Genomic DNA, 25,935 nt, shown 5'->3' on the forward strand with positions numbered 1-25,935 from the left:
CCCTGCTGCCTTTTCATGTTGCATTCCCCTGCTCCTGTGCTGTCTTTCTCCAGCAAAGGTTGCCTCACCTGCCCCTGGTGCCGCCTCCTGCCCAGGCTCTCTTGCTCGCAGCCTTGGCTCCTCATACTGCCGCCACTGAAGGCTCGACCTGAGGGTTACAGCAGTCCTCCCTAAGCCACCAGCACCTCTGCACAAATTACCTGTCTGGCTGAACTGTCACATTTCCCGGAATGAAGCTGGTTATTAGGTGGCAGCAGAGCTGGTTGTTGATCTGCGCTACCCTCTAGCTGGCTGCCTTTTTAGCATGCACGATCTTCAGGCCACAGACTACGCCTTTCTTTTGTGTCTGGAAAGCCTGTAGCAGTTCTGGGCGCTAGGAACAAACCAATGTTTTCACCGGGAGCTGTGATACTCTTCTCACCTAAGAAGATTGCAATTCTCATCCACTCGGACTAAAAAATATATTTTGAAAGATCCAGAGATGTTTTAAGATGGGTAACCTTTTGCAAAGCAAGGCTGGTTTCCTATGTCAGCTGGATGCTTATTAATTACACTGGAAAGGAAGCTCATCAAAAGCTTGAAGTTGCCCTCACTTTGAAAGGAGGATGTCACCTTCAAGCATGCAAAGCAGGTCCAGTGTTGATAACCCACAAGTTATTGACCTTGTATTCCAGCTGTTCTCACTGTGCACTTGGGCTTTCTCTGTAATAAGATCATCTTAACCACCGATTTATTATTGATCACTTCTGACAGAAACAAAAAAGCCTCGATGAGACTCATCTATTCACTGTGCTCATTGCAAACGATAGAAAAACTGACGACCTCCTCAAACCCCAGTCTGAGTCACAGTCAAAAACACCATCTAGGGAAGCCCAGAGGCATAGGGAAAGCAGCAAGCAACAGTTAAGTTTTAGCAGAGACCTGCTTGGTGAACAACTACCATCTGGCAACAGCAATGACGTTATCAACCGAGTACAACAGCAAGTGGAAGTCCTCCTCACCTAAGCCAAAGATGCTGAGGCCCTCCCTGCACAGCCCTCCTGGGCTGGGGAGGCAGTGTATGGCAGCACATGGAGGCTGCAGGGCAGGGTTGGGGGGCAGCTCGGGACCCATCAGGCCATCAGCGCTGTTGTCAACCCAACATCAAGGCAGTGGCAAGAAGGTACATCCCCCATCCTCAACTTCTCCAGGTAGGCCCAGGCAGCTGGGCAAGGAGTGGGTCACAGAGGGAGAAGAAGCTTCTAGACTCACCTGTTCACAGGTTTCCACGGTGTGCTTCCCCCCCGGGAGGGGGCCGAGCCAGCGGCAAGCAGCTCGGGGATGCTTTGGGCTATTCTGCCCCTCTCTCCGACGCGACGGAGAGGGCTGTCCGCTGCCCGTCCCAGCGGGGCACTCAGGGCGGGGGCACGGCCGAGGGCAGGGGAAGCAGGGAGATGCGGCGGGTCCCCGCCGCGCCAAGTGCCGGCAGCCGGGTGGCTGCGTTCTCGCTCGCCGCAGATTTTAAGGTAAAGTGTGTGCAATTTCTCACTCTCACAAAAGGGAGGAGGAAGGAAAAGATGATCAAGGAAACGAACCAGGCAGGAGAGGGATGGCGAGGGGGTGGGGGGGACCTGGGGCTAGGAAGAAAAGGAGGGAGAAACAAAGGGAAGAATAAACCCCTCTCTGGGAAGAAGCAAACAAAGAGGGTAAGAAGAGCCCGGCAGGCTCCCCGGGGGATAACCCGCTGCCGGGCTCCCCGACACCACGGCACCCCGCCCCGACGTACCGGCCCTCGGCAGCTGGCAGGGCTGCGGCTCCGGCGGCCCCGGCCCCGGGCTGCCGGCCCCGGCCGTGCACGGCGGAGCCCCGCGGGCAAAACCCCGCGTCTCGGCGCTCTCACCCAAGGAAGTTCCGCGACGCGAAAATACCCTCGCGGGGTCGAGGCACCTTACCTGCCGGCTGGCACTCCATCGGGAGCCGGGAGGAGAGGCGGGGAAAAAATGGGGGAAGGAAAAAAATAATGAAATAATCAAGCCACCCCGGTCTCCGAAATTGCACCGCTCGATCAGGTTACTATGGAAATCATCGCGCGGAGGCAAAAAAAAGGCCAGAAGCCACCCTCATCCTCTCCGCCCCCGCGGGGGACCAGAGCGCTGGGAGCCTCTGCCTCCACCGGGCGCAGGCTGCGGTCTCCCCGCCGCCGGCCGCCGGCTGCTCGCCGCCGCCGCCGCCACGCACCGGCAGCCGGCCCCGGCCCCAGCCCCGCGCCGCCAGCGGTGCTGCCCCCCGCCGCACAGCTGGAATTTAAAGGGGCCGTGCTCGGCGGGTGCCGCTGTCCCCGCCGCCGCGGGCCGCCTGGGTGTGCCTTTTAACCAAAAGTTTCCCGCGAGGGCCAGGCGCGGATCTTCCGAGAGATGCGCATCGGCAGGGGAGCCGGGAGCGGGGAGCGCAGCGTGTGTCGTGCGTAGCCCCAGGCGCTACTAATGGTGATGTGCGTAACAGCAGGATCCAAAGGCCTCGGCAGCGCTCAGTTGCAATGCGCGCTGCACGCAGACATGGCTTAGAGGAGGCAGCTCCGGCCTCCGAGAGGTAGCAATGTAAGCGGTGAGAAAAGACAAAAGGGAAGAAGGGGTAAAAAATGCAAGGATGGGGGAAAGGGTGGAAATTCCTATCCTTGCTCCATCTTAACACCTGTAATTTTAAGCTTCAGTTAAAAGACTCAAAAAAGACAAGTAACAGTTCTGAAACAGGTCATCTCCCCTGTGCTGCTTATTCATCATCTGAAGCACTCCTCAAGCCCAAGTCCTGAGCAAGCTTCACCTGCATCAATTCCCAGCAGGCCAGAGGATGGACCTGTTTGAAGCCCAGCCATGGGCAGAGGTGTGTGCCAATAGCTGCCACTCACAGATATAGGTGGGCTTTGGCATGAGTGGGTAGAGAGAGTATGGTAGCCATTGCTACCACTTGGCTCTGCCCTACTCAGTCTCCCTCAGGTGCTGCTGTGTGCTGCTTTGCTCTGTTCTACTTGTGAACGAGCCACCTCCTATCACAAGCCCCCCACTGCTCCAGCAGCGTCAGGTCTGTGGCTGATTCAGGACCTGCCACTAAAGGGATACACCCATACAGAATATATTCCACAGCTTGCTGCTGCTGGGGGATGTGGTTTCTAAGTTACTCCAACTCTGAAAAATGCCTGCAGAGCACAGGGGAATCTCATCTTTGCTCTGTTGTTGCAGACTAACATCCTATGTGCTCCAGCTCCCAGAAAAGGAAAATGTGGAGAAGAAAAGGTTATTGCCTTAAACATCTATGAAGCAAATGGGCCATATGCTATTGCAGAAGAAAGGAACGCGAGAGTAGGAGGGAGAGAAGAGAAAGACCAGTGAGTAATAGCCAAGTAGAAAAGCTTCTGGATACCTCCCTCGGAGAAAAAGTACTTCTTTTCTTCGTTCTTCCTGTAAGAGCTAGAGAGGGAAAGCACTTTTCAAGGGAGTGGTTTAAGGAAGAAGGCTTGCAGTTGATGGCCCCAATGACAACTGTGGGTCTGTGAAGAACCTTCCACTTCCAGACTGACAGCTCCTTGTTTTGCACAAATATTCAGCATAGCTGCAGCTGAAACTGTATTTTACAGAAGATCCTAAATTGCTTGTGGGGTTTAAGTTAAAGGAACTAAGTAGTGAAGGCAGGAGAAAAATTAAACAAAACATAACAAAAGAAGCAAGCAAACAACAAAAGAAACCCAAACAAACAAAAACAAAACAAAGTGAAAGAAAAAGAAAAAAAAAGGGGGGGGGGGGGGAAGGAAATAAACACAAAACCTCTCCTGCTGAGCTGTGTGGTATTTTCCTGTTCCAAATAATCCCTGGCATTTCAGCTAGCTGTTTCTATTTAAGAAAGCAAAAAGCATAAAAACTACAGCAGCTAGCAGCCTAGTGAAAGCCTAGTTTCAGAAATGCAAGAGGGCTGACCAAAAGGCAGGAACTGAGAGCCACGTTGTCCAGGAGTCCAGCTTCTCAAATGCCATCATAACCTGCAGTGTTGTCCAGAGCTTATTAAGCTCAACAAAACATAATGCTGCATCTGAGGCTGCCTTTTCTTAGGAGCATGGGGCAAGGCAGAGACTGAGTGTCTTAAAATAGAATCATAGAATCAACCAGGTTGGAAGAGACCTCCAAGATCATCCAGCCCAACCTAGCACCCAGCCCTATCCAATGAACCAGACCATGGCACTAAGTGCCTCATCCAAGCTTTGCTTGAACACCTCCAGGGACGATGCCTCCACCACCTCCCTGGGCAGCCCATTCCAATGCCAATCACTCTCTCTGCCAACAACTTCCTCCTAACATCCAGCCTAGACCTCCCCTGGGACAACTTGAGACTGTGGTTGCCTGGGAGAAGAGGCCACCCCCCACCTGGCTACAGCCTCCCTTCAGGTAGTTGTAGACAGCAATGAGCTCTGCCCTGAGCCTCCCCTTCTGCAGGCTGCACACCCCCAGCTCCCTCAGCCTCTCCTCACAGGGCTGTGCTCCAGGCCCCTCACCAGCTTTGTCACCCTTCTCTGGACACCTTCCAGCACCTCAACATCTCTCTTGAATTGAGTGGCCCAGAACTGGGCAGCATGCTCCACTCTTTTAATAGTTCAAGCATTTCTAGAAAATTCACTTTCATGACTCCTGTTCCTTCTGTTAAGTCCAGATCCTCTGTGGCTGCATTCAGCTGAAGGGATACCCAACTGGGGATACAAATTGGTTACTGAATGGCCCTCTCTGACTCCATGCTGTTACTTTTTCAACCTCACATGGCATAGAAAATGCTCTCTAGTTGATTCCAAATGCAAAAAAAAAAAAAAATCTCCAAAGCATTCTAAACATGAAACAGAAGGAAAACAAAACTATTTCAGTTTAAATAACACTGCAAAAGCTTTAGCATAACTATAGCAATGATTAAGCATGATAAGATATGTGCTTCTTGTTCCACAGAGCAAAAGCATCCTGAAGAGTGATTTGTAGTTTTTACCAGAGAGATTATAAACATTAGAAACGAGCTTCTGTAGCTTTCTGGCTGAAAACAGAGCTCTTATGGGCAAACAGAATTTTTGGCCTGTATATCATAGAATCATAGAATAGAATCATAGAATGATTTAGGTTGGAAGGGACTTCTGAGACCATCCAGTTCCATCCCCCTGCCATAGGCAGGGACACCTCCCACTAGAATGGGTTGCTCAAGGCCTCATCTAACCTGGCCTTGAATACCTCCAGGGAGGGAGCAGCCACAACCTCTCTGAGCAACCTGTGCCAGTGTCTCATCATCCTCACTGGAAAGAACTTCTTCCAAACATCCACTTTAAATCTCCCCTCTGTCAGTTTAAACTCATTACTCCTCATCCTTTCATTACAAGACCTTGTCAGTAGTCCCTCCCCAGCCTTCCTGTAGCCTCCGTCAGATAGTGGAAGGCTACTACAAGGCCTCCGTGAAGCCTTCTCTTCTCCAGGCTGGAGAGCCCCACCTCTTGTAGCCTGTCCTCATAGCAGAGGTGCTCCAGCCCTCTGAGCATCTTCATGACCCTCCTCTGGACTCACTCCAACATTTCCATGTCCTTCTTGCATTGGGGGCTTGTTATGGAAATTAATAACCATTAATCAATTAGTGATAATTAATAATAATTTATGTATGCATATTATTTTTATTATTAATATTCAAAAATTCAGGAAAATTCCCTGAGATTCTTTGGATTTTTGGTTGACAGGAAGTAGTTGCATAGAGGTTATTTATAAACACAGAATTAAACACTTTAAACATTCAGTACTTGGAAAAAAACAGGAAGGCTAAACCAGGTAAATTCTAACTATGCTTATGGAGTCTTAGCATTAACTCCAGCAGATGTACTCACAATGCTTTGGTATCTGAGTAAGTCTCCTGTACAAAGACACTTCCAAAACTCCTGATAATGACCCTGAGGTAAAATACAAAATATTCCAGGCAGAAGGAAGGAGAGAAGAACTGAGATGCTGCTGCTGAGCCAGTGCAAGCTGCATATACATGGCTGCCGTGATTCCCAGTTAGTGAGCCATGAATGGGGTGCTGCTCCCAGTGGAGGCTCAGTGCAGAAAGGCAGAAAGGTGGTCTCTAAATCACCTCCCATTGAATACATCATTGTGAAAGTAAAACTGGCCAATAGGCACCAGCATCATTGTTCTGGCCGATGAAATCAAGGCTTTGTGCCTCATTTGACCATGCAGACACACTGAAGGGCAGCACAAGACACCTGACACATGGTGCTAAGCCCCTAGCCCTCAAGGCTTTGCTGGGGTCAAACCCTTATTGTTTGCTCATCTAACTCCATTCCCAGACCCACAACAGGAGGAGGAGAGCAAGGATTAAACTGGCCTGTCAGGATTTATGCCTTGCCAGGACAGGGCTTGAGTACACAGTTCTCCAAGTAGGATCTCAGGAGAGCTGAGTAAAGGGGCAGAATCCCCTCCCTTGCCTTGCTGGCCACACTTCTCTTGCTGCAGCCCAGCACACAGTTGGCTGTCTGGGCTGCACTCACACTGCAGGCTCATGTTGAGCTTTTCATCACCCCAGACTCCCAGGGCCTTTTCCTCAGGGCTGCTTTCACAGTATCACAGTATCACAGTATCATCAGGGCTGGAAGAGACCTCACAGATCATCAAGTCCAACCCTTTACCACAGAGTTCAAGGCTAGACCATGGCACCAGCAATTCGCCACCCTGCCTGGATTTGTGCTTGGGATTGCACCAACTCAGGTGCAGGACCTTACACTTGGCCTCGTAAGAGTATGTGTGGTAACTGTAGTAGACTTCCTGCTCTGCAGGTTTCTGCTGCTCAGCTGGAGCTGTGGGCACAGATTTAGGCACAGATTTTAAAAAGGATGCCATCACTTGGAGCCACTTAGGGTGGCAGCAACGGCCAGACAGTTAGAAATCACAGCCTGGGAGGAAGGGTTTTTTCCTCAAAAGCCTGTGAGGGATACAGGAGCATAGAGACCAGAAGTCTTATATCAGGTTGGCTGCTAGGTAAATTTCTGGGGATCTGTATATCAAATTAGCAAAGTCTTGCCAAAATCAAGCAAACAGTTGGTGGCAGAATTCATTGTCTCAGCAAAACAAATTAAATGTAAAGTGCAAACTAAGGATCAGAAAGGAGAAAAAGAAATGAAAATGTGGAAAGATCCTCCAGAGGATTCTTTGTTACATCAGCTACTGAAATTGAAAGGTTAGCAGAGGTTGATCTGACTGTTAGTATTTCCTCATAATTTCCTTTATGGGAAAGAAGGAAAGAGAGTTTTCATCCCAAACTATTACACAGTGAAGTTCTTCAGCTCAAGCAGCACAACTAAACCTTAATACAACCTCCAAAGAGGATCACAGCAGAATGCATCTCTCAGGGTGTAATTGGAGTAGATCCATTTGTTTGCATAATTGGTACCAGGGTGAAATCTGTGCTCCTCTATTCGTGCCACTGAAATTATTTCCCTAGGAATGAAGCATCTGAATTTTAATATCCCACCCCTTCAGAAGAAGAGAGCATATTACAATATCTTGACCTTTTCAGGGTTTCATAAATTGATTTTCTGGATGTTCCAGTCCTCTCTTGTTTACAGCCCTGAGAAGATGAGGGAACATGAACATCTCTGAGTTGTATCTTCCACGTTCATCACTGCTTTTTGAATCACTCTACTGCTCTCCTGAAGGCTTGACAGAAGCTACTGAACCTCAGGCACAGTAGTATATAAAACCATGCCAGAAAAGGCGATGATAAGAGCTACAAGCTGGCTTATGAGGTTCACCACGAGTGGTCTTGTTGAAGGTCACATTGGTTGACCAGCATTGTTATCATATTGTGATCTCTCCAGTGAGCTACTCTGACTGCCAGATAAACCTCCAGCTAAATATATAACATGCATAACCTTCAACCAACCAATGTAATGGTTTAATTAATGTGCTTTTTCTAAGTAAATTAAGAGTGGGATGGGAAAGGCTTCTGGTCTTTTAAGGATGAATAAAGCAGAAAATGTAATACCAGATCTAAACATGAAAGGGAGAGAATCCTCTTAAAGCTGAGGATGCAGTGGTAATGCAAAGCAGAAGAACAGTTACTCATTTCCAGTCATTACCTCAAACTGATGGACCAGTAAAAAGAAGATACAAATTTTAATGAACCACAAATTTTGGAGGAAGATTCTAGAATCAATCCAAAGAGATAGCAAATGCCACTTCCTCTCTGCTTGTCCTGCCCACATCATAGAATCATGGAATGGTCTGCTTTGGAAGGGCCCTCCAAAGGTGTGATGGTTTGGGTGTTCCCTGCCCCTCCGCCCCCAACTTTGGAAATCACCCAGGCTAGACTCAGCCAGCTCTGGAAATTGAATGAAGCTTATATTTACAGCTAGCACAATATACAAGCAGATATTTATAGTATAAACAGAAATATACAAGGTGAAAGGTAATCCAGAAACACAACTCCCCTCCCAGAAACCTGAGTCCCCAGGAGGGGCTCCCAACCACCCTTCACCTTCCCCCTACCCCTCTCAATCTTACCCCAGTCCCAAGGAAGAATGGAGGTTAGGAAGCAAAGTGGATTAGTCAGAGAAATGGAGAGTGAGGTGAGAGAGAGAGAGAGAGAGAGAGAGATATGCATCTCAGAGCTCCCCAGCAGCAGTAGTGCTTGTGCCTTATCTATGTTTGGATTCTTGTTCTTATGCCTCTCAGCAAGCCTATGAGTGAATTAGACATCACCATTGTTTTCCTTTCACAGCCTGTGATCTAATCCTTCTCACCAAAACATTCTAGCTAGCTTCAAACTAGCACAAAAGGTCATCCAGTCCAAGCCCCTCCACAGTCAGCAGGGACGTTCCCAACCACTCAGGTTGTCCAGAGCCCTGTTGAGCATCACCTTGAATATCTCCAGGGACAGGGCCTCAGCTCCCACCATTGCCCTTGTCCTGTCACTGGGCATCACCCAGCAGAGCCTGGCTCCAGCCTCCTGGCACTCACCTTTATATATTTCTAACCATTGCTGAGGTCACCTCTCAGTTTCCTCCTCTCCAAGCAGCACAGCCCCAGCTTCCTCAGGCTCTCCTTTTAAGAGAGATGTTCACTTCCTTTAATCATCTCTGTGCTGGACATTCTCAAGCAGTTCTATGTCTCTCTTGAACTAAGGGGGCCCAGAACTGGACACAGTACTCCAGGCTAAATAATGCCCATAACTTCCACTAGATGATCTAGGGCCATGCTATTTTTCTTTGTATAATACCTAACATTAAAGTGTGTTTTACTGCCTGGCCTGCCAAAGCTTTCAAATCTTTTGGCTCCAAGCAAAAGCCTGTTAAGTGTAGTCCAACAACCACTTTCTACTTTATTAAGACATTATACTGCAGAGCTCCAATTGATGATAAAGCCAGGCTGAAGGGTATCCATGATCTGGAATTCAGGTGACTATTCTCTCTTTAACTGCCAGAATGAAGCCAGAAGGCTCTAGCTGACCTTTTTATTTTTGCTGGAAATGCCTTAAAGGCATCAATATGGTGTAGCAGAACCTAGTTTTGCTGGACCCTGCACCTGCATAAGGAGGAAAGCAGGATAAAAAGGCCTTGTGGGCAATGTGCTTCTGTACCTCAACCAGGCAGCCCCTGCTGGAGCCTTTTCTAGCTGCCATGCCATATGTTGGTGGAATTCAATTACAGTTTTACAACCTTGTTTTCTGACCAAAACTCGATACATGGAGGAAATCATCTGATAAATGTCTCTGGTTAGCTTTCCTGGAGGCAAAAGCTGTCCTGTGAATTACAGTTATTTCTCCACCAGATATTTTTTAATGGCACTTTTGCTCTCTCTCCTGGTAGGATTCTGAGGCACATATTTTGCCCCAGAAGCTTGCTGGGGTCACAGACGGGTTTCACCTGACTACAGAGTGCTCATCACAGGCTACCTGATAGCACATCTGCTCTCTCACTGAGGGGCTCCACCTCCAGTCACAGCATCACAGGATCACAGGATGTCAGGTGTTGGAAGGGACCTTCATAGACCATCGAGTCCAACTCCTCTGTCAGAGCAGGAGCATACAACCTAATACAAGTTGCACAGGAACACATCCACACAGGGCTGGAAAGTCTTCAGAGAAGAAGACTCCACAGTCTCTCTGGGCAGCCTGTGCGAGTGCTCTGTCATCCTTACAGTAAAGTTCTTCCCATGTTGAGGTGGAACCTCCTGTGCTGTAGTTTCTTTCCATTGCTCCTTGTCCTATGCCAGGGCACAAGTGAGCAGAGGCTGTCCCTTCCTTCCTGACTCCCAGCCTACAGACATTTATGGACATTGCTCAGATCCCCTCTCAGCCTTCTTCTCTCCAGACTAACCAGCCCCAGGGCTCTCAGCCTTTCCTCCTCAAGCAATGCTCCAGCCCCTTTAGCATCCTTGTAGCCCTCCGCTGGACTCTCTCCAGTAGATCTCTGTCCCTCTTGAACTGGGGGTGAAGTGTTCAGTCCAGGGGGTTGGTCTCTTCTCCCAGGCAACCAGTGACAGAACAAGAGGACACAGCCTCAAGTTGCACCAGGGGAGGTTTAGTGAGTAACAGGGAAGAAAACCGAGAACCTAGAAGAAAAGCAACTTGTGATGCAGCTTCTGACTCTGAGCCTGCAACTCTGCCCTTTGGACATTTCTTTCTGCCATCCATGGCATGCACAGCAATGAGGTGCAATTCCAGGAGGATGCAGCTGCATTAACGTGAAGGAAAACAAACAGAGAGAAGCTTGTTGAGTACCCTCCTGTGTGTGACTGTAGCAGCATGCTGAAACACCTTTTGGGAAGGTGCAATGCTGCACTGAATACATGCAGCACTTGTGACAGCTGTGCCATTCAGAGCTTTGTCACCCAAAGCTCACAGGTCTTATTTTTGATAAAATGGTTGCCTCGTGGATAGGATTATCACAGTACCACAGTATCATCAAGGTTGGAAAAGACCTCATAGATCATCAAGTCCAACCCTTTACCACAGAGCTCAAGGCCAGACCATGGCACCAAGTGCCACGTCCAATCCTGCCTTCAACAGCTCCAGGGACGGCGACTCCACCACCTCCCCAGGCAGCCCATTCCAGTGTCCAATGACTCTCTCAGGGAAGAACTTTCTCCTCACCTCCAGCCTACATTTCCCCTGGCACAGCCTGAGGCTGTGTCCTCTCGTTCTGGCGCTGGCCACCTGAGAGAAGAGAGCAACCTCCTCCTGGCCACAACCACCCCTCAGGTAGCTGTAGACAGCAATAAGGTCTCCCCTGAGCCTCCTCTTCTCCAGGCTAACCAATCCCAGCTCCCTCAGCCTCTCCTCGTAGGGCTGTGCTCAAGGCCTCTCCCCAGCCTCGTTGCCCTTCTCTGGACACGCTGAAGCATCTCAATGTCCCTTCTGAACTGGGGGGCCCAGAACTGAACACAGTACTCAAGGTGTGAGCCCAACAGTGCTCTGTGGCCTTTAGTGGGGTCAAATCATTGCATAACAAAAACAAATAAATCTCTTCAAGATAATATTTTTTACTGCTTCCTTTTAATTTTTACTACTGGTTAACTCCTTCTTCCTATACTGAGATGGAAAACTGGCCAAATCAAATGGTTAAATCAAAGATCACCCCACTGCAGACAAATTATGCTCTGTGAAACTTTTTCAGTCTGCAAATCACAGCCTTCCCCCTAGCCACTGATGTCTGCTAATGCAAAGCTGCTCAGTCTGATTAAATGTGACTTTGAGCAGTAGATGTTTTTGTGCTTGTCTTTATGCATAAAGGTAAAAGTCAGCAGAATGAATGGAGCTTTAGGTGTTAACTTATGTATTGGTGGTCCCCTTATACTCTCTCTACCAAGTGTATTGTAAGTGCTTGACTAGATTTATCAGCTACTTTGCAAGGAGCAGCAAGAAATCCAGATTAAAGGTTGCTAAGTTACAAACCAGATAAGACACAGGCATATTTCCAAATTTATACAAACACCATGCCTAAATGCAGGAGAAGCATAAGAAGCAGTCTGAACTCAAGAATAGGTTAGCATGCAATATAGATTTCTCAGCCTATTTCTCTGTATGGCTTTGTTTCCAGTGCTATTTCAAAGGGGCATTACAGCATTCAAAACCTATTATGACATGCCAAGTATGAGAGAAATAATGCCTAATACCCAGCATGGGGGCTTTTTAATGGTAATACAAATATTATGCAGCATTTCCCTCCCCAAGTCAAGCTGTGTTTGCCTTGAACACAATCCTGCTACAAACACAAACATGCACATCCTGGGTGCACAGGCCCTCATTACAACAGGGACAAAGTAGAGCTGCCTTTGCACACAGATAACGTAAGACATTAATCCGACGATGGAAGAAATGGGATTTTGAACTGTGTAAATTCCAGTTCAAAGGAGGCATCCTTCTCAGTATGGATGGCTTTGTTATCCGCCCATGTTTAGCTAGTAAATGGTTTATTAAAAATGGCAAAGCTGTGAATGGCTTACATACATATTAGTGGCTTTGGAGCAGTCCAGCAGCACAGCTTACAGAACTGGAGAAGCTGTTAGCAGCTGCTTGTGCACAATGAGCGGGGAAGCAGCGCACAGGAAGATGGACTGTCACTCCAGGCAAGACTTTTTCAGCCCACTGAAGTTGGTCTCATACTATCAGTAGGTATCACAAGAGATGGGCGTGTCATATGAGGGAAGGCTGTGAGCTGGGTTTGTGCAGGCTTCAGAAAAGAAGGCTTAGAGGATCATAGAATCATAGAATCAACCAGGTTGGAAGAGACCTCCAAGATCATCCAGTCCAACCTAGCACCCAGCCCTAGCCAGACAACCAGACCATGGCACCAAGTGCCTCATCCAGGCTTTGCTTGAACACCTCCAGGGACAGTGACTCCACCACCTCCCTGGGCAGCCCATTCCAATGCCAATCACTCTCTCTGCCAACAACTTCCTCCTAACATCCAGCCTATACTTCCCCTGGCACAACTTGAGACTGTGTCCCTTTGTTCTGTTGCTGGTTGCCTGGCAGAAGAGGCCACCCCCCACTTGGATACAATGTCCCTTCAGGTAGTTGCAGACAGCAATGAGGTCACCCCTGAGCCTTCTCTTCTTCAGGCTGCACACCCCCAGCTCCCTCAGCCTCTCTTCATAGGGTTTGTGTTCCAGGCCCCTCACCAGCTTTGCTGCCCTTCTCTGGACACATTCCAGCACCTCAACATCTCTCTTGAATTGAGGGGCCCAGAACTGGACACAGCACTCAAGGTGTGGCCTGACCAGTGCTGAGTACAGGAGAAGAATAACATCCCTTGTCCTACTGGCCAGTTCCTGATACAGGCCAGGATGCCATTGGCTGTCTTGGCCACCTGGGCACACTGCTGGCTCATTTTCAGCCTACTATCTATCAGTACCCTCAGGTGCCTCTCCTCTTGGCTGCTCTCCAGCCACTCTGTCCCCAGCCTGTAGCGCTGCTTGGGGTTGTTGTGGCCAAAGTGCAGAACCCTGCACTTGGCCTTGTTAAATCTCATCCTGTTAATGCCATGTACAAGCACAGAAAGGATGGCCAGAACAAGCAGGGGGGCTCCCTTTGTACAAAGAGTCCCATGGTGAAGAAGAGGGGTGATGGGCACAATTTGCTACTGGGGAGGTTTGGACTGGATGCCAGATTTTTTTTTTTCACTGTTTGAACTATTAGACACTGGAATAAACTCTGAGAGGAGGAGGTGAATTCACCTACACTAGAGTTTCAAATCCCAGCTTGACAGGGTGCTGGGCCAGCTCATTTCAGCTACACCCTTACCCTGAAAGGTTGGCCTGGATAATCCTTGAGGTCCCTTCCAACCTCCTATTCTGTGAATCTATGAATCTCTGTGTCTTATAGTGAAGGAAATCACAGAATTAACCAGGTTGGAAAAGACATTTGAGGTCATTGAGTGCACCCTATCACCTAACACCTTCTAATTAACTAGACCATGGCACTAAGTGCCTCATCCAGTCTCCTTTTAAACACCTCCAGGGATAGTGACTCCATCACCTCCCTGGGCAGCCCATTCCAATGCCAATCACTCTTGCTGTGAAGAACTTCTTCCTATAACCTAAAATACCATAAAATACTTACAGCCTTAACTGCAAGCAGTATATTGACTGCAAGAACCTTCTCTTCCAGTAGAATGTTTGCATTTGCTAGTTACCACTGGAAGTGTTCTAGTTTTGCCTGCTCCCTGTGTGTGTTTAAGTATCCAAACTGTGCATTTCAAACCTTGTACAGTTTTCTGGTGAGATTTAATGTTAATAAACCTGGATGTCAAAATTAATACAGATTATTAATTTTGCATAATTTGTAACAGGGAGAGTGTTGGAAGATCTCCCCCCCCTGCAGCTGCCAAGTGCAGCACAAGTTCCCCACAGCTTGCTGCTCCTACCCTGCTCCTCCTCCTCCTCAAGAGAAGCACTGCTGCTCCTATCCTGCTCCTCCTTCTCCTCAAGAGAAGCACTGCTGCTCCTACCCTGTTCCTCCTCCTCCTCAAGAGGAGCACTGAAACCTGCAGCCACATCTGTGGAAATGGTAAAAGCCAATGCATGAGAGGCATTTTATGAACACAGGTAAAATATATGAGTCACATTTAGTCAGAACTTTTACAGTCTTTTAGTGAAGTTATTTCAGAACAGGAGGTACACCTCTCTGGTTGGAGGATGGTACATAAAGAGGCACTTCCACCCATTGTGAGGGAATAGGGAAAGGTGAGAGGTTTAGCCCTGTTCCATCATTATAAAACTTCAAAGGCTTGTTTGAAGCATATGATTCATGTCAAAAGCAGACTGCAAGAGTCTGTTTATCCCTGATAATTAATTCTATGCTACTTGGGCTCTCTACTGAGAGTCCATGTGAGGCAAAATGAGGAGGGGTTTGCCAACCTGCTTTTTATCACTCTGGTTTCTGTGAGTGCTGGAGAAAGATGACATTTTATGACTGTTACCCCTGAATTCTGGGAGTGTCCATTGCACTTGCTTGTGGACCTCATCTTCCTATAGTGCAAGGTAGTGCTTTCCTTCTACTTGATTTTCTTTTCATGGCTGGAAGAACATCCATTTGCACAGTTCCAGCATGCCCAGTGCAAAACAGGAAGCTTTGTGTGTGTCAAACATTTTTTGGGTTTTGGGTTTGGTCTTTTTTCTGACCAATAAGTCCTATCAAATCAACTTCCTCTTCAGAAGGGAAAAAGTGGTCTGCAGTGTACTGACATGATTGCCTCTGACAACACTGCCAGTTCATGTAGGAGCAACACTGGGGAGACATGCTGGAATTAGAAAACACAGGCAAGCAACAAGCAAGAACCACATGAGAACATGGCTCAGTGAGAGCTGCCAGTTTCATGTTTGACTTAGCAGATGTCTGTGGGCCCTCTGGCTCCAGGGTAAATTTACCACAAGCACCCAGAGTCCAGTTAAGAAATTGGAAAAAGCAGAGTGAGCTAAGCTGTGTGTCGCTAAGGCTATAAACTGCAGTTATCTTTCCAGGTAGCTTTGGTTAGAATGTTTGCTTATAATATCCAAAGGATATGTTAAAAAATCAGATGCTCAGAGGGCAGGAGCTCTTCTCCTGTGAGGACAGGCTGAGAGAGTTGGGGCTGTAAAGCCTGGAGAAGATGAAGCTCGGAGGAGACCTTATTGTGGACTTCCAGTATCTGAAGGGGGCCACAAGAAAGCTGGGGAGGGACTTTTTAGGATGTCAGGTAGTGATAGGACTGGGGGAAATGGAGCAAAACTAGAATTGGGTAGATTCAGAGTGGATGTTAGGAAGAAGTTCTTCAGCATGAGGATGGTGAGACACTGGAATGGGTTGCCCAGAGAGGTAGTGGAAGTCTCATCGCTGGAGTCTTTAAGGCCAGACTGGATGGGGCTGTGAGCAACCTGATCTAGTGTAAGGTGTCCCTGCCCATTGCAGGGGGGTTGGAATTAGATGATCCTTGAGGTCTCTTCCAACCCTGGCAAATCTATGATCCAATTAAACTCTGGCATGTAAAGTGACATGTGTTAAATTGCACACTATTTATTATAAACAGGGTTTGGGGGTTGTTTGGTTTGGTTTGTTGAGGCCCCCACCATTTATTCTGCAGGTATCACTTCAAATGTCATTTGTTGGCCTTTCTTACAGAAACATCATCACATACTAGAGAGCATCATGAAGCACCAGTGAAGCACCTCTGCTATTTGCACAACAACAAAACACCCTCCTCTTTACCTGTTAGGTAAATACCCCCTTTCTAGACAGCAAATTCAGTCATGTTGCTGATTTCTCTACTACAACATACTCCAAGGCTTGGGAAGGAATCCACATTACATGTGGTCATGAGTTTGCCAGCCCATGGGGATGCAAGTGTTCATTTACTTCCCATAGATGCAGTCTTTGCCAGCAGTGCACATGCTTGCTGCTTCAAAGACATCACTTTCCCAAAGCTGAAAAAGATGGAACAAAAGCAAGGAGGAGAGTATTTTGACATGACTCCAGGACAGTGATAAGCAATGACTTGGTGTCAATAATGTACCCACGATAGGACTGAAGGAAGTTTGGTTTCATTGCCTGGTGATTGCCCTTCTTCTTGGACAAGTTTTCAGGCCAGCAGATTCAAGCCAGCATGGCTACTGTCACAGCCCATGGTAACCAGTTGGGGGCACAGAGTTGTGTCTGCATTAGCCCAGGCAGGTCAGGACAGTGAACCATTGTGGGTGGAAAGGCTGTCGTGCCCTGGTGGGGCTACCTCCAAGGGAAAATGGCTCCAAACACATGGGCACTGGTGCTTTTAGGGGAGAGTTGGGCAGGGCAGTGAGAAGCCTGTCAGTAAAGCAGCTGCTAAACTCTTATCACCCTGAAGCCTCTCCTCCGCTTTCAAAGGAGGGAGGCAAGTCCCACAGGAACTTCCAGATCCCATCCCACCTCTGCCCCTTCAGCACTAAATTCAGTCTGTTAGTACTGCTGAGAAGCCATGGATAAATTCAATGCTGGAGCCATAGGGACAGAGCTGACTGCACAGCTGATGAACCCAGAAGCACCCAGTTGTGTGCTCTGGTGAATACTTCTTCAGCTTCAGGTCAAGAGAAAAGAAAAGCTGCAGAAAGCAGGGCACCAACTCCTAATCATCCATTTCTGGACAGGCTCCTCAATTCCTTGGAGGAGAAATGCCTCCCTTCATTAAATGATGAAGGGGAAGTAGCAATGCTGTTAAAAACAAAACTATACTGACAGTGATGGGCAGAAACAAGGAAAAGTGTGAAGATAAATAGGGCGAGAAGAGGCAGCTCTGGTCAGTGAGGGTAAGGCTAACCAGGAGAGCTTATTTGTACACACCAGGAGCAAATGAAATTAAATCCCATGAACAATACGGACCTGCTGTTAGACAGCGTTGGCAGGATCATTGATCACAAAGGCGCAAGGCTGAAGTACTCAAGCAGCACTTCCCCTGGGGGCTGAGGAGCTGAGGTGATGTCATCTGGAGTCAGCCTCCAGGGACTGGCACAGCAGAGAGGACAGGTCAGACAGTTTTAACTCTGCAAGGCTTGATCATTTGCAACTGTGAGAATTAGCAACTGCAGCCAATGAGTTATTTGAATTATTCAAGCTAAGAAAACCTTAGAATAATAAGCAAAACCTTAGAATAATAAGCAAAAATCCAACTTGCAAGGTCACAAACAAGCTTAGACTGACCTCGTTCTCTAATAAAATCCAGGAAAAGCTGGATGGGAAAAAAACTGACAGGGATCAAAAGCAACCAAACCATTAAATCAATAATGTCCTTTTAAAAGTAATTTTTATAATCTACCTCGAAGGTTTTGTGACATCAGAAAGTTGATTCAGTCACCCAACTTCTACAAGGCATTGCAGCAAGTCCTTCATAAGGCTCCAACAAAAATGAGATGTACAAGAAAATCAATGCAGACTTATTTTAAAGAGATTAAGAGAGGCTCAGTTGGTAGATCTCAGAAAGACATTTGCAGTCACTCAGGGTTTTTAGAGCAGAAGCCTCCAGGGAGCTGCTCTCATCCCATCCAATGTCTTTATCAATGATGTTGAAGAAAATATTAAATCATTGCTGACAGAATTTTTAGCAAATAAAAAGAAGACAATGAAGAGAGAAAAGATGCTGGGCACAGGTTGGGGTCAGTTGAAAAAAGGTTCAATTGAAATGCATGTCTCAAGACAAGCAAATGCAAGGTCATTCTGCAGCAGAAAATGAAACCCATTTATATCATCCAGTCTTTTCTTGAACACCTCCAGGGACGGTGACTCCACCACCTCCCTGGGCAGCCCATTCCAATGCCAATCACTCTCTCTGCCAACAACTTCCTCCTAACAGCCAGCCTCGACCTCCCCCGGCACAACTTGAGACTGTGTCCCCTTCTTCTGTTGCTGGTTGTCTGGGAGAAGAGGCCACCCCCCACCTGGCCACAATGTCCCTTCAGGTAGTTGTAGACAGCAATGAGGTCACCCCTGAGCCTCCTCTTCTCCAGGCTGCACACCCCCAGCTCCCTCAGCCTCTCCTTATAGGGTTTGTGTTCCAGGCCCTTCACCAGCCTTGTTGCCCTTCTCTGGACACATTCCAGCACCTCCTGACTGTCTACTGTGAACTGTCATTATTTGCACCATTTCCTGTGTTCATATCTATACCCTGCTGGAAAGAAGGAGAGACAAAGTCCAGCATATAAATATGGTTATAAAGTATGGTACATTTTTACCAGGGAAACTGAATTACTCTCATCCACCTATATAATAAATTATATCTCTTTACAGCCCCCATTCCTCTTAACTAACCATGAAAACTCTGACAGAGACTATGCTCCAATAAGACAAGATTTACACTCTGATTTAAGAACAAGCTAACAGGAATCTGTACTTTCCATTGAACAAGGGAAATATTGTGTTACTGGGCTTGCTCCTCTTGTGCTGCACTATCTAAAGCAGCATTCATGATCTATTGAGTAATCTGAGAGGACAAGAAAAAATATTACTGTACAGAGTTAACTCTTCAGGGGGAGTGACCTTGAACCTGACCCTAGGTGGTCTTGACCCCTCCCCAGGGGTGGGTCTGAACACTACCAGGTGATGGCTTGCCCACTGGCCTTTCCTGTCTAAAGATCCATGAAAGCAGGGGCACTGCCTGTTCTCTCTCTCTGTGCTCCCTGCCTCCCTGCTTACCAGCATCACCATCCTGTTCCTCTTTGTTCTACCACATGGCCATCACCCACGAGGCAGACAAAGCCATCACCATCAAAATCTGGTTGTATTTACACATTTTATGTTTGTTTTCCCTTCCCTATACCTTTGTAACTTCTCTACCACAGACACCTTTTTAATTTACTGTTAAACTTTTTCTTTTTCACTTCCAAATTGAGTGAGATTATTTATTTGGGTGTGCCTACCTTCCTCTCTCTCCATCTAATTCCTTTCTTTTGGGAAAGAAGGAGTAAGGGCACTCTATAAATTGTTATTGGTTCTATCAAATATATTTGAGTCTCTAGGAATTTAAATTAGAACTGAGACACTTACAAATATACCTGCAGAAAGGAGGGGGAAATAACACATCATTGGAATGGGCTGCCCAGGGAGGTGGTGGAGGCACCGTCCCTGGAGGTGTTCAAGCAAAGCCTGGATGAGGCACTTAGTGCCATGGTCTGGTTGACTGGCTAGGGCTGGGTGCTAGGTTGGACTGGCTGATCTTGGAGGTCTCTTCCAACCTGGTTGATTCTATGATTCAATGGGAGCAGGCTGGATGCCCACCTACACCTGTCCTCAAGTCCCCTTGACAGCACATCACAGACCTTGCTCACAGGAAGTAGTTGCACAAAGGGCATTTACTAAAACAGAATCAAACAGTTTAAGCAATCAGAACTGGGAAAATAGGAACATAAGAACAGAAAAAACTTCAAACTAAGCTTATGGAGTCTTAGCATCAACTGTAGCACAGGTACTCACAACACGTTGATCCCTGAGGAAGTGTCCTGTACAAAGACACTGCCAAAACCCATGGTTATGCTCCCGGGGGTAAAATACAGAGTACTCCAGGCAGAGGGAAGAAGAGGAGACTGGGTTGCTGCTAACCTGCTGGCACAAGCTGCAAACACATGGCTACCGTGGTTCCCAGTTAAAAGGAGCTGCGAATAGAGTGCTCCTTGGTCAGCACTGAAAGTCTGGCTTCTAAACCATCCCCCCACTACATACATTGTTCTGACACTGAAACTGGCCAACAGGCTCTGGCATCACTGCTTTGGTCATGGAATTCAAAGCTTCGTGCCTCAGGTGAGCACACAGGCACGGTGAGGGGCTGCACAAGACACCTGGTATATGGTGCTGGCTGCTTCTGGCCATCAGGGTGCAGCTTTGTCGGGGCCAAACCCTCCCTTGTTTGACTGCCCCTCGACTCACGTAGAAAGTGCTAGGTATTTCTTGTGTAAATGAAACCTGAGGTGCTAATTTAATCACTTCACTGCACTTCTGATCAAAGGAACCCAAAGTAATGAGAGAATGCATTTTACAGCACAACTTAACGTGGGTGATATCAGGTCTTTTAAGTAAGCAAATTGTCCACTCCAATGCCAATCACTCTCTCTGTCAAGAATTTCCTCCTAAGCTACACCTCCTAGCCTAAACTCTGGAGTCTCCCTCTCTGCAGATACTCAGGAACCATCTGGATGCATTCCAGTGTGATCTGGTATAGGATCTGGCAGGGAGCTGGACCAGAAGATCTTTTGAGGTCCCTCCCAGCCCCTAACATTCTATGATTTTTTTCACAGAAATAGTGGTCAGGCATTGGAATGGGCTGCCCAGGGAGGTGGTGGAGTCATCAACCCTGGAGATGTTTAAAAGTCATTTGGATGTGGCACTTGGAACTTTGTAGAGTAGGGATATGGGTTGGACTCGGTGATCCTGAGGGTCTTTTCCAACTGGAATGTTTCTGTGATTCTGTGAAATGCTGCCACATAATCAGAGCTGCTTTATATCTCTATGTAAATGCAGAAGTGTTCAAAGGTACACAGGCTTGAGTGGCCAAAGAAATAGAGTTAACCGCATCAGTTCTTGTGCTTAACAGCTCTGGGCTGACAATCCCAGGCAGAAGGGTGGCTTGGGAGCCTGATCTAGACTATATCCCTCTCAGCCAGGTGCTGGGCTCATCATCCCTCCCACCAAGCCTTCTCTTGTTAACTAGACACAGAAGGCTGGCTTAGAGTAGAAACATTTTATGCTAAGTCCTCAGAGAGGAGGCTACAGGGAGCACAGGTGGGGCCCATTTTGCCATCTGTAAGTGGAGAAGGTAATTTGTTGCCTCCCGCTGGTGCTGGGAGGTGCCATTCATTGCCACTTTGTGCTTTGCATGCAGAAGGCACCTTGCAAGTACATGTTTGATACAGACATTTGCCAGAGGCTTACAAAGCTTCCCATATGGCACCTCCACACAGTGCTCATGAGCTCAGATTTTCTCTGCACAGGACTGAAGTGATAAATAGTGTCTCTGTCAAAGTGGAAGCCTCCAGGAGCTAGCCTTAATGCCTCAGAAACATTATAGAGTGTTTTCTTTATTTTAGCATCTGGAAGTTTTCTGGTCTTTCAAATTTTTGTTCTAGTCCTCATCCTAAGTACTTCTTGCCCCATCCCTTTAGCTTCTTCTTCTACTCAGAAAATGAGAAAACAGCTGTAGGAGGTTGAAGAGGAACAGTCGTGGTTTAAAATGTGAGCCTTTGGAAATTCCATTCCCATTTAGAGTTGGAATTGTTACTGAAAGTAATGATTTCTGTCACTTTGTATCTCAACCTTACAGACCCTAACACAGGCTTCCCCCTGAAGTGTACACAAGGAATGCTCTTCTGAGCCACAGCAATTCCCTCTAGAAAGAGAAGAGTGTGCAATGGGATGGATGGTGCCTCAAAGCAGAGAACTTGCCTCCTGCCATCCTGCCTCATCCCCTCCATTGCCCTAATAACAAAAATCACTGGCTGATTTTTAAGAGCTGTAATAAAATTGAGCTAATTCATGATTATTTCTGACTGAGAGGGATAATTTTCCATCAAGCCTAATGACATATTACACAGTGATACAAAAGATCCTTTTCCCATTGATAGAGATAGAAGCACTCATCATGCTTTCAGAGCTCATTAGTTAATTTTAGGACATCTCTGGGAGGCGGAATACACACATGGTACTTCAGGGGGATATAAGATAAGGAGGTGTCATAGTCACAGCGAGTTGAGTGACTTGACTAAAGCCAAGTCTGATACCTGAAGGTTAGCTAATACTTGGATTCACTTCTTACACTCACCAAAAAGGCAACTCTAAGTATGGCAGAGGAGAAAGCAAACACCATTTAAGAGAACTGCACTTACAGCTGTTTCTTGGCTTGTCTGCTGTGCTAAAAATGGGACTTGTTTGAGACAAAACACTTTATCCCAAATGAAAGTTGGTAAAGAACCTAAAGTATTTTAGCAAGGAGGTTTATTTCAAAACTGACTTTTACCTGGGGAAAAGAAAACCACCCAAACCAGCACATAATATTAAAGGTCAACTCATGATTTTCCCTAAAGCCACCAAACATCTCAGTCAACTTTGAGGTCTGGCCAGTCAGTGCCTTTATAGCTGCAAGATCTCAGTGCCTCAAAGTTTAAACAATTTTCCCCCCACCTCACAGCTTTGTGAAGCAGAGGAAGTATTTATCCTGCTGGCAGAAGGACTATAAGGACAGCAAGTTAGGACCACGAAGGAAGCTTTAATTTGGGAGGAGGAGTAAAAGCTGTGGTTAAGAAAAAAAAGAGGACTTGAGCCCAGCTTCTCCTCTTCCTCCTCCCATGCATGCCATACATACACTCAGCCCCGTAGGTGCTGCAGAGCCTGCTACTAGGTAGCAAACCCCCCATTGCAGGGCAGTTTTGGTGATTTAGAGTTGGGTCAGAACCAAAACCTTTAATCACACACAGAGATTTGGGTGGCATTTGAAATCTGGATCCACTTCTGAACTCCCATTGACCACAACTCTCTGACTTCTTCCTTCAACCAGTCCACACCCACCTCATTCCCCAATCACCCAGACCACATTGCCTCAGTTTACCTGCAAGGCTGCTGTGGGAGACAGTGTCAAATGTTTCACTGGAATCAAGATAAACCACATCCATTGCTCTATAATCATCCATCCACCTGCTGATGTCCCTGCAAAAGGCCACAAGGTTGGTCAAAGAGGACTGCCCCTTGGTAAAACCACACTGGCTGCTCCTCATGTTTTGCCTACTAGTTTTGCTCTGCTAGTGAGTATGTTGAAAGCAAATTCCCAAACTTTTGATGTTTTAAAAGGTTAATACTTCTAGGTTTTCTTAAGCTGGGTAATTTAATCTCTGGGTAACAGAAGATTGTGTTACCCTGGAAGAAAAGTAATTTATTTAGCTGGGAATAGATGACCTTGTTGAATATGATTCACTTATCTGTGGCTCTCAGTGAACAGCTCTTTTAAAACTGATCGGGGACACAAGCGGTGCAGCTGGCTCTGGCAAAGGGGGGAGGGAGTTATTTTCTGGAAGAAAATAGCAATGGCTGCTTCTTTTTGTGGAAAATATCAAGTCTAACAGGTGTAAGGCAGAACATAATGAATGTGAAAGCAAGAACACATTTCCATACACTATTTTGAGAGCTCTGGATGGCAACAAATCCGTTTCCACATGGGAAAGCAGTAGCACACACACACTGTAGGGTATTTCTGATTTCCATCTTCCCAAGGAGCTACAGTAATACAGAACCATCCTTGGTATTCCTGGGACAAAATGTCATGGTGTATCAGGAGCTTGACACCCATTTCATGCAGGCAGTAGTGCCAATGAGCACAGTGACAGAGCTCACTCTCACTGGGAAGAACTCCCTCCTAACATCCAGCCTAGACCTACCCCCAGCACAACTTGAGACTGTGTCCCCTTGTTCTATTGCTGGTTGCCTGGGAGAAGAGCCCAACCCCACCTGGCTACAGCCTCCCTTCAGGTAGTTGTAGACAGCAATGAGGTCACCCCTGAGCCTCCTCCTCTCCAGGCTAAACAAACCCAGCTCCCTCAGCCTCTCCTCATAGGGTTTGTGCTCCAGGCCCCTCACCAGCTTTGTTGCCCTTCTCTGGACACCTTCCAGCACCTCAATATCTCTCTTGAATTGAGGGGCCCAAAACTGGACACAGGACTCAAGGTGTGGCCTGGCCAGTGCTGAGTACAGGGGAAGAATAACCTCCCTCGTCCTGCTGGCCACACTGTTCCTGATGCAGGCCAGGATGCCATTGGCTCTCCTGCCCACCTGGGCACACTGGATAGAGGAAGTGATTTAGTTCTGAGTGTAAATGCTGGTGCTCTACAGCTCTCAGAAGCCAGTACATATCAAACTTCCAAAGGCTGGTGAGTCACTGAGTACTGACCTTTTCAGCTGCATGGAAAACTACAAATGCAGCAGCTCTGCCATATTTGTGCAATGTGACATGAAAACACATTGATGGCTGGCATCTGCAGCTGGGCTTGTTCTGCTATTTAGGTCCTGGTTTAGAATAGTATGTTCCTGCTTGCATTGACAGCATTCACACAGCAAGGCTTGGACTACGGTCACACGGAGAAATTTGCTTCAGTCATTGTGCTTCCGAAAATGTTATAGAGGAGAAGAGATCTGGCAAGGCAGCATGTTCCTGCTCAGTAGTTTGTTGGCACTGGAGTTTTATCAGTCTGGAAATAAGAATGAAAAAAATGTCAAAGCAAAAACATGGCTCTTCAGATAGTGGTTTTTAAAGAGGCTATTTGAAAAGTTGTAACATTTCTTACCTTAATGTCTCTCTGAAACTTCTAAATAACCATCCATTTCTAAGATTTGATATTTTCATCTAATACCTTTTGTCTCCATTCACTCTTTCTCCCTCTCTCCTTAGGTTGTACAGTTTCTTAAACTGCACAAATATTTACAGTCAGACCAAGTAAAAAAATTATCTAGGCCCACGGCAGCCCTAAAACATGACAGTTTGGGTGTTACCCACCCCCCAGCTCTTATGAAAATCACCCAGACTAGACTCAGACAAACTGGAAATTAGAATGAAGCTTTATACTTACAATTTAGCACAATATCCAAGCAGGTATTTACAATATCTACAGCTATAGACAGAAATGTACAAGCTAAAAAGGAATACAGAAACACAACAGCCCTGCTACAAACCAGAGTCCTCAGGAGGGGCTCCCAATCACCCTTCCACCTCTCTACCTTATCCCAGACTTTGCATCACATTCAAGGTGAGTTTGGGGAATCAGCCAGGGAGGTTAGGAAGCAGAAGGATTAGTTACACAGACAGCAAGTTAGGGAGAGAAGTGCATGCAGCCAGAGCCAGAGAGCAATTCTGTTATCTATGTTTGTGTTTCTTGGTTTTATCCACCTCAGCAAGCCCATGAGCGCAGCAGCCATCACCACTATTTCCTTTTCACAGCCTAGCATCTAATTCCTCTCACTAAAATATCCCAGCTAGGCTCAAACTATCACAACCAGCAACTGTATTGATTTCCCTCGACTGCCTAATGCAGCTGGCATGGCAAAATAGAAGTGCCTTACGCTGCGAAGACAAAGACATAAGAGAGGGCCAAGAACCTTTATGCTTCCAAGAGGAATACATTCCTCCATTGGAGGCAGCTCCCACACTTGTATTTCTGCACAGCCCTGTATGCTCACACTGAGAACATCACGTCAAGGTCTATTTTGAAAGGCTGAGATCAGCAACTTGTGAGACAGCTCACCTTGACTTCAATTCTATGTTTACATCATTTCACATGAAAACCTGACTTTAAATTCATTCTGTGTGTGTGTATGGGGGGGTGGTGTTTGTTTCTGTTAACTCTTGAGGTTGCTGAAGTCTGGGAAGCGAAGCATTAAGCTACACTACAGACTGAAATTTGCTGTTTTCACGCTAAGTGAGTTTGA

At 47.0% G+C, this 25,935-nt stretch overlaps 2 protein-coding genes across 3 annotated transcripts in view; one reads left to right on the top strand and one right to left on the bottom strand.

Moving 5' to 3' along the window:
• Positions 1 to 2,197, bottom strand: part of NAV3 (neuron navigator 3) — a 505,349-nt gene extending 503,152 nt beyond the window's left edge. Inside the window, exon 1 of one of the 2 annotated variants that reach the window (XM_064141974.1) lies at positions 1,932 to 2,197. The gene's annotated coding sequence lies outside the window, so the exon portion shown is untranslated. Of the gene's footprint in view, positions 1 to 1,251; positions 1,374 to 1,931 lie in introns of those variants that run through there. The other variant, XM_064141975.1, reaches the window with a different exon arrangement.
• On the top strand, positions 1,071 to 24,633 carry LOC135175037 (uncharacterized). Its single transcript, XM_064142864.1, has 4 exons — positions 1,071 to 1,505; positions 3,216 to 3,361; positions 14,330 to 14,547; positions 24,557 to 24,633. Exons 1-4 carry the CDS (start codon positions 1,071 to 1,073, stop codon positions 24,631 to 24,633), a joined length of 876 nt encoding a protein of 291 aa, XP_063998934.1.
• Positions 24,634 to 25,935: the final 1,302 nt, after the last annotated feature.

This window comes from Pogoniulus pusillus, chromosome 4 (genome assembly GCF_015220805.1).
Source record: "Pogoniulus pusillus isolate bPogPus1 chromosome 4, bPogPus1.pri, whole genome shotgun sequence".
In the NCBI taxonomy this organism is placed as follows: Eukaryota; Metazoa; Chordata; class Aves; order Piciformes; family Lybiidae; genus Pogoniulus; species Pogoniulus pusillus.

Bases quoted from the DNA above. Each gene is read 5' to 3' on its own strand.
- LOC135175037 (XM_064142864.1), top strand. From the start codon at position 1,071: ATGGAGGCTGCAGGGCAGGGTTGGGGGGCAGCTCGGGACCCATCAGGC. The intron at 3,362-14,329 runs GTGAGTAATAGC...AATTTGTAACAG, and splicing joins GGGAGAGAAGAGAAAGACCA to GGAGAGTGTTGGAAGATCTC. The intron at 14,548-24,556 runs GTAAAAGCCAAT...TTGCATTGACAG, and splicing joins CAGCCACATCTGTGGAAATG to CATTCACACAGCAAGGCTTG.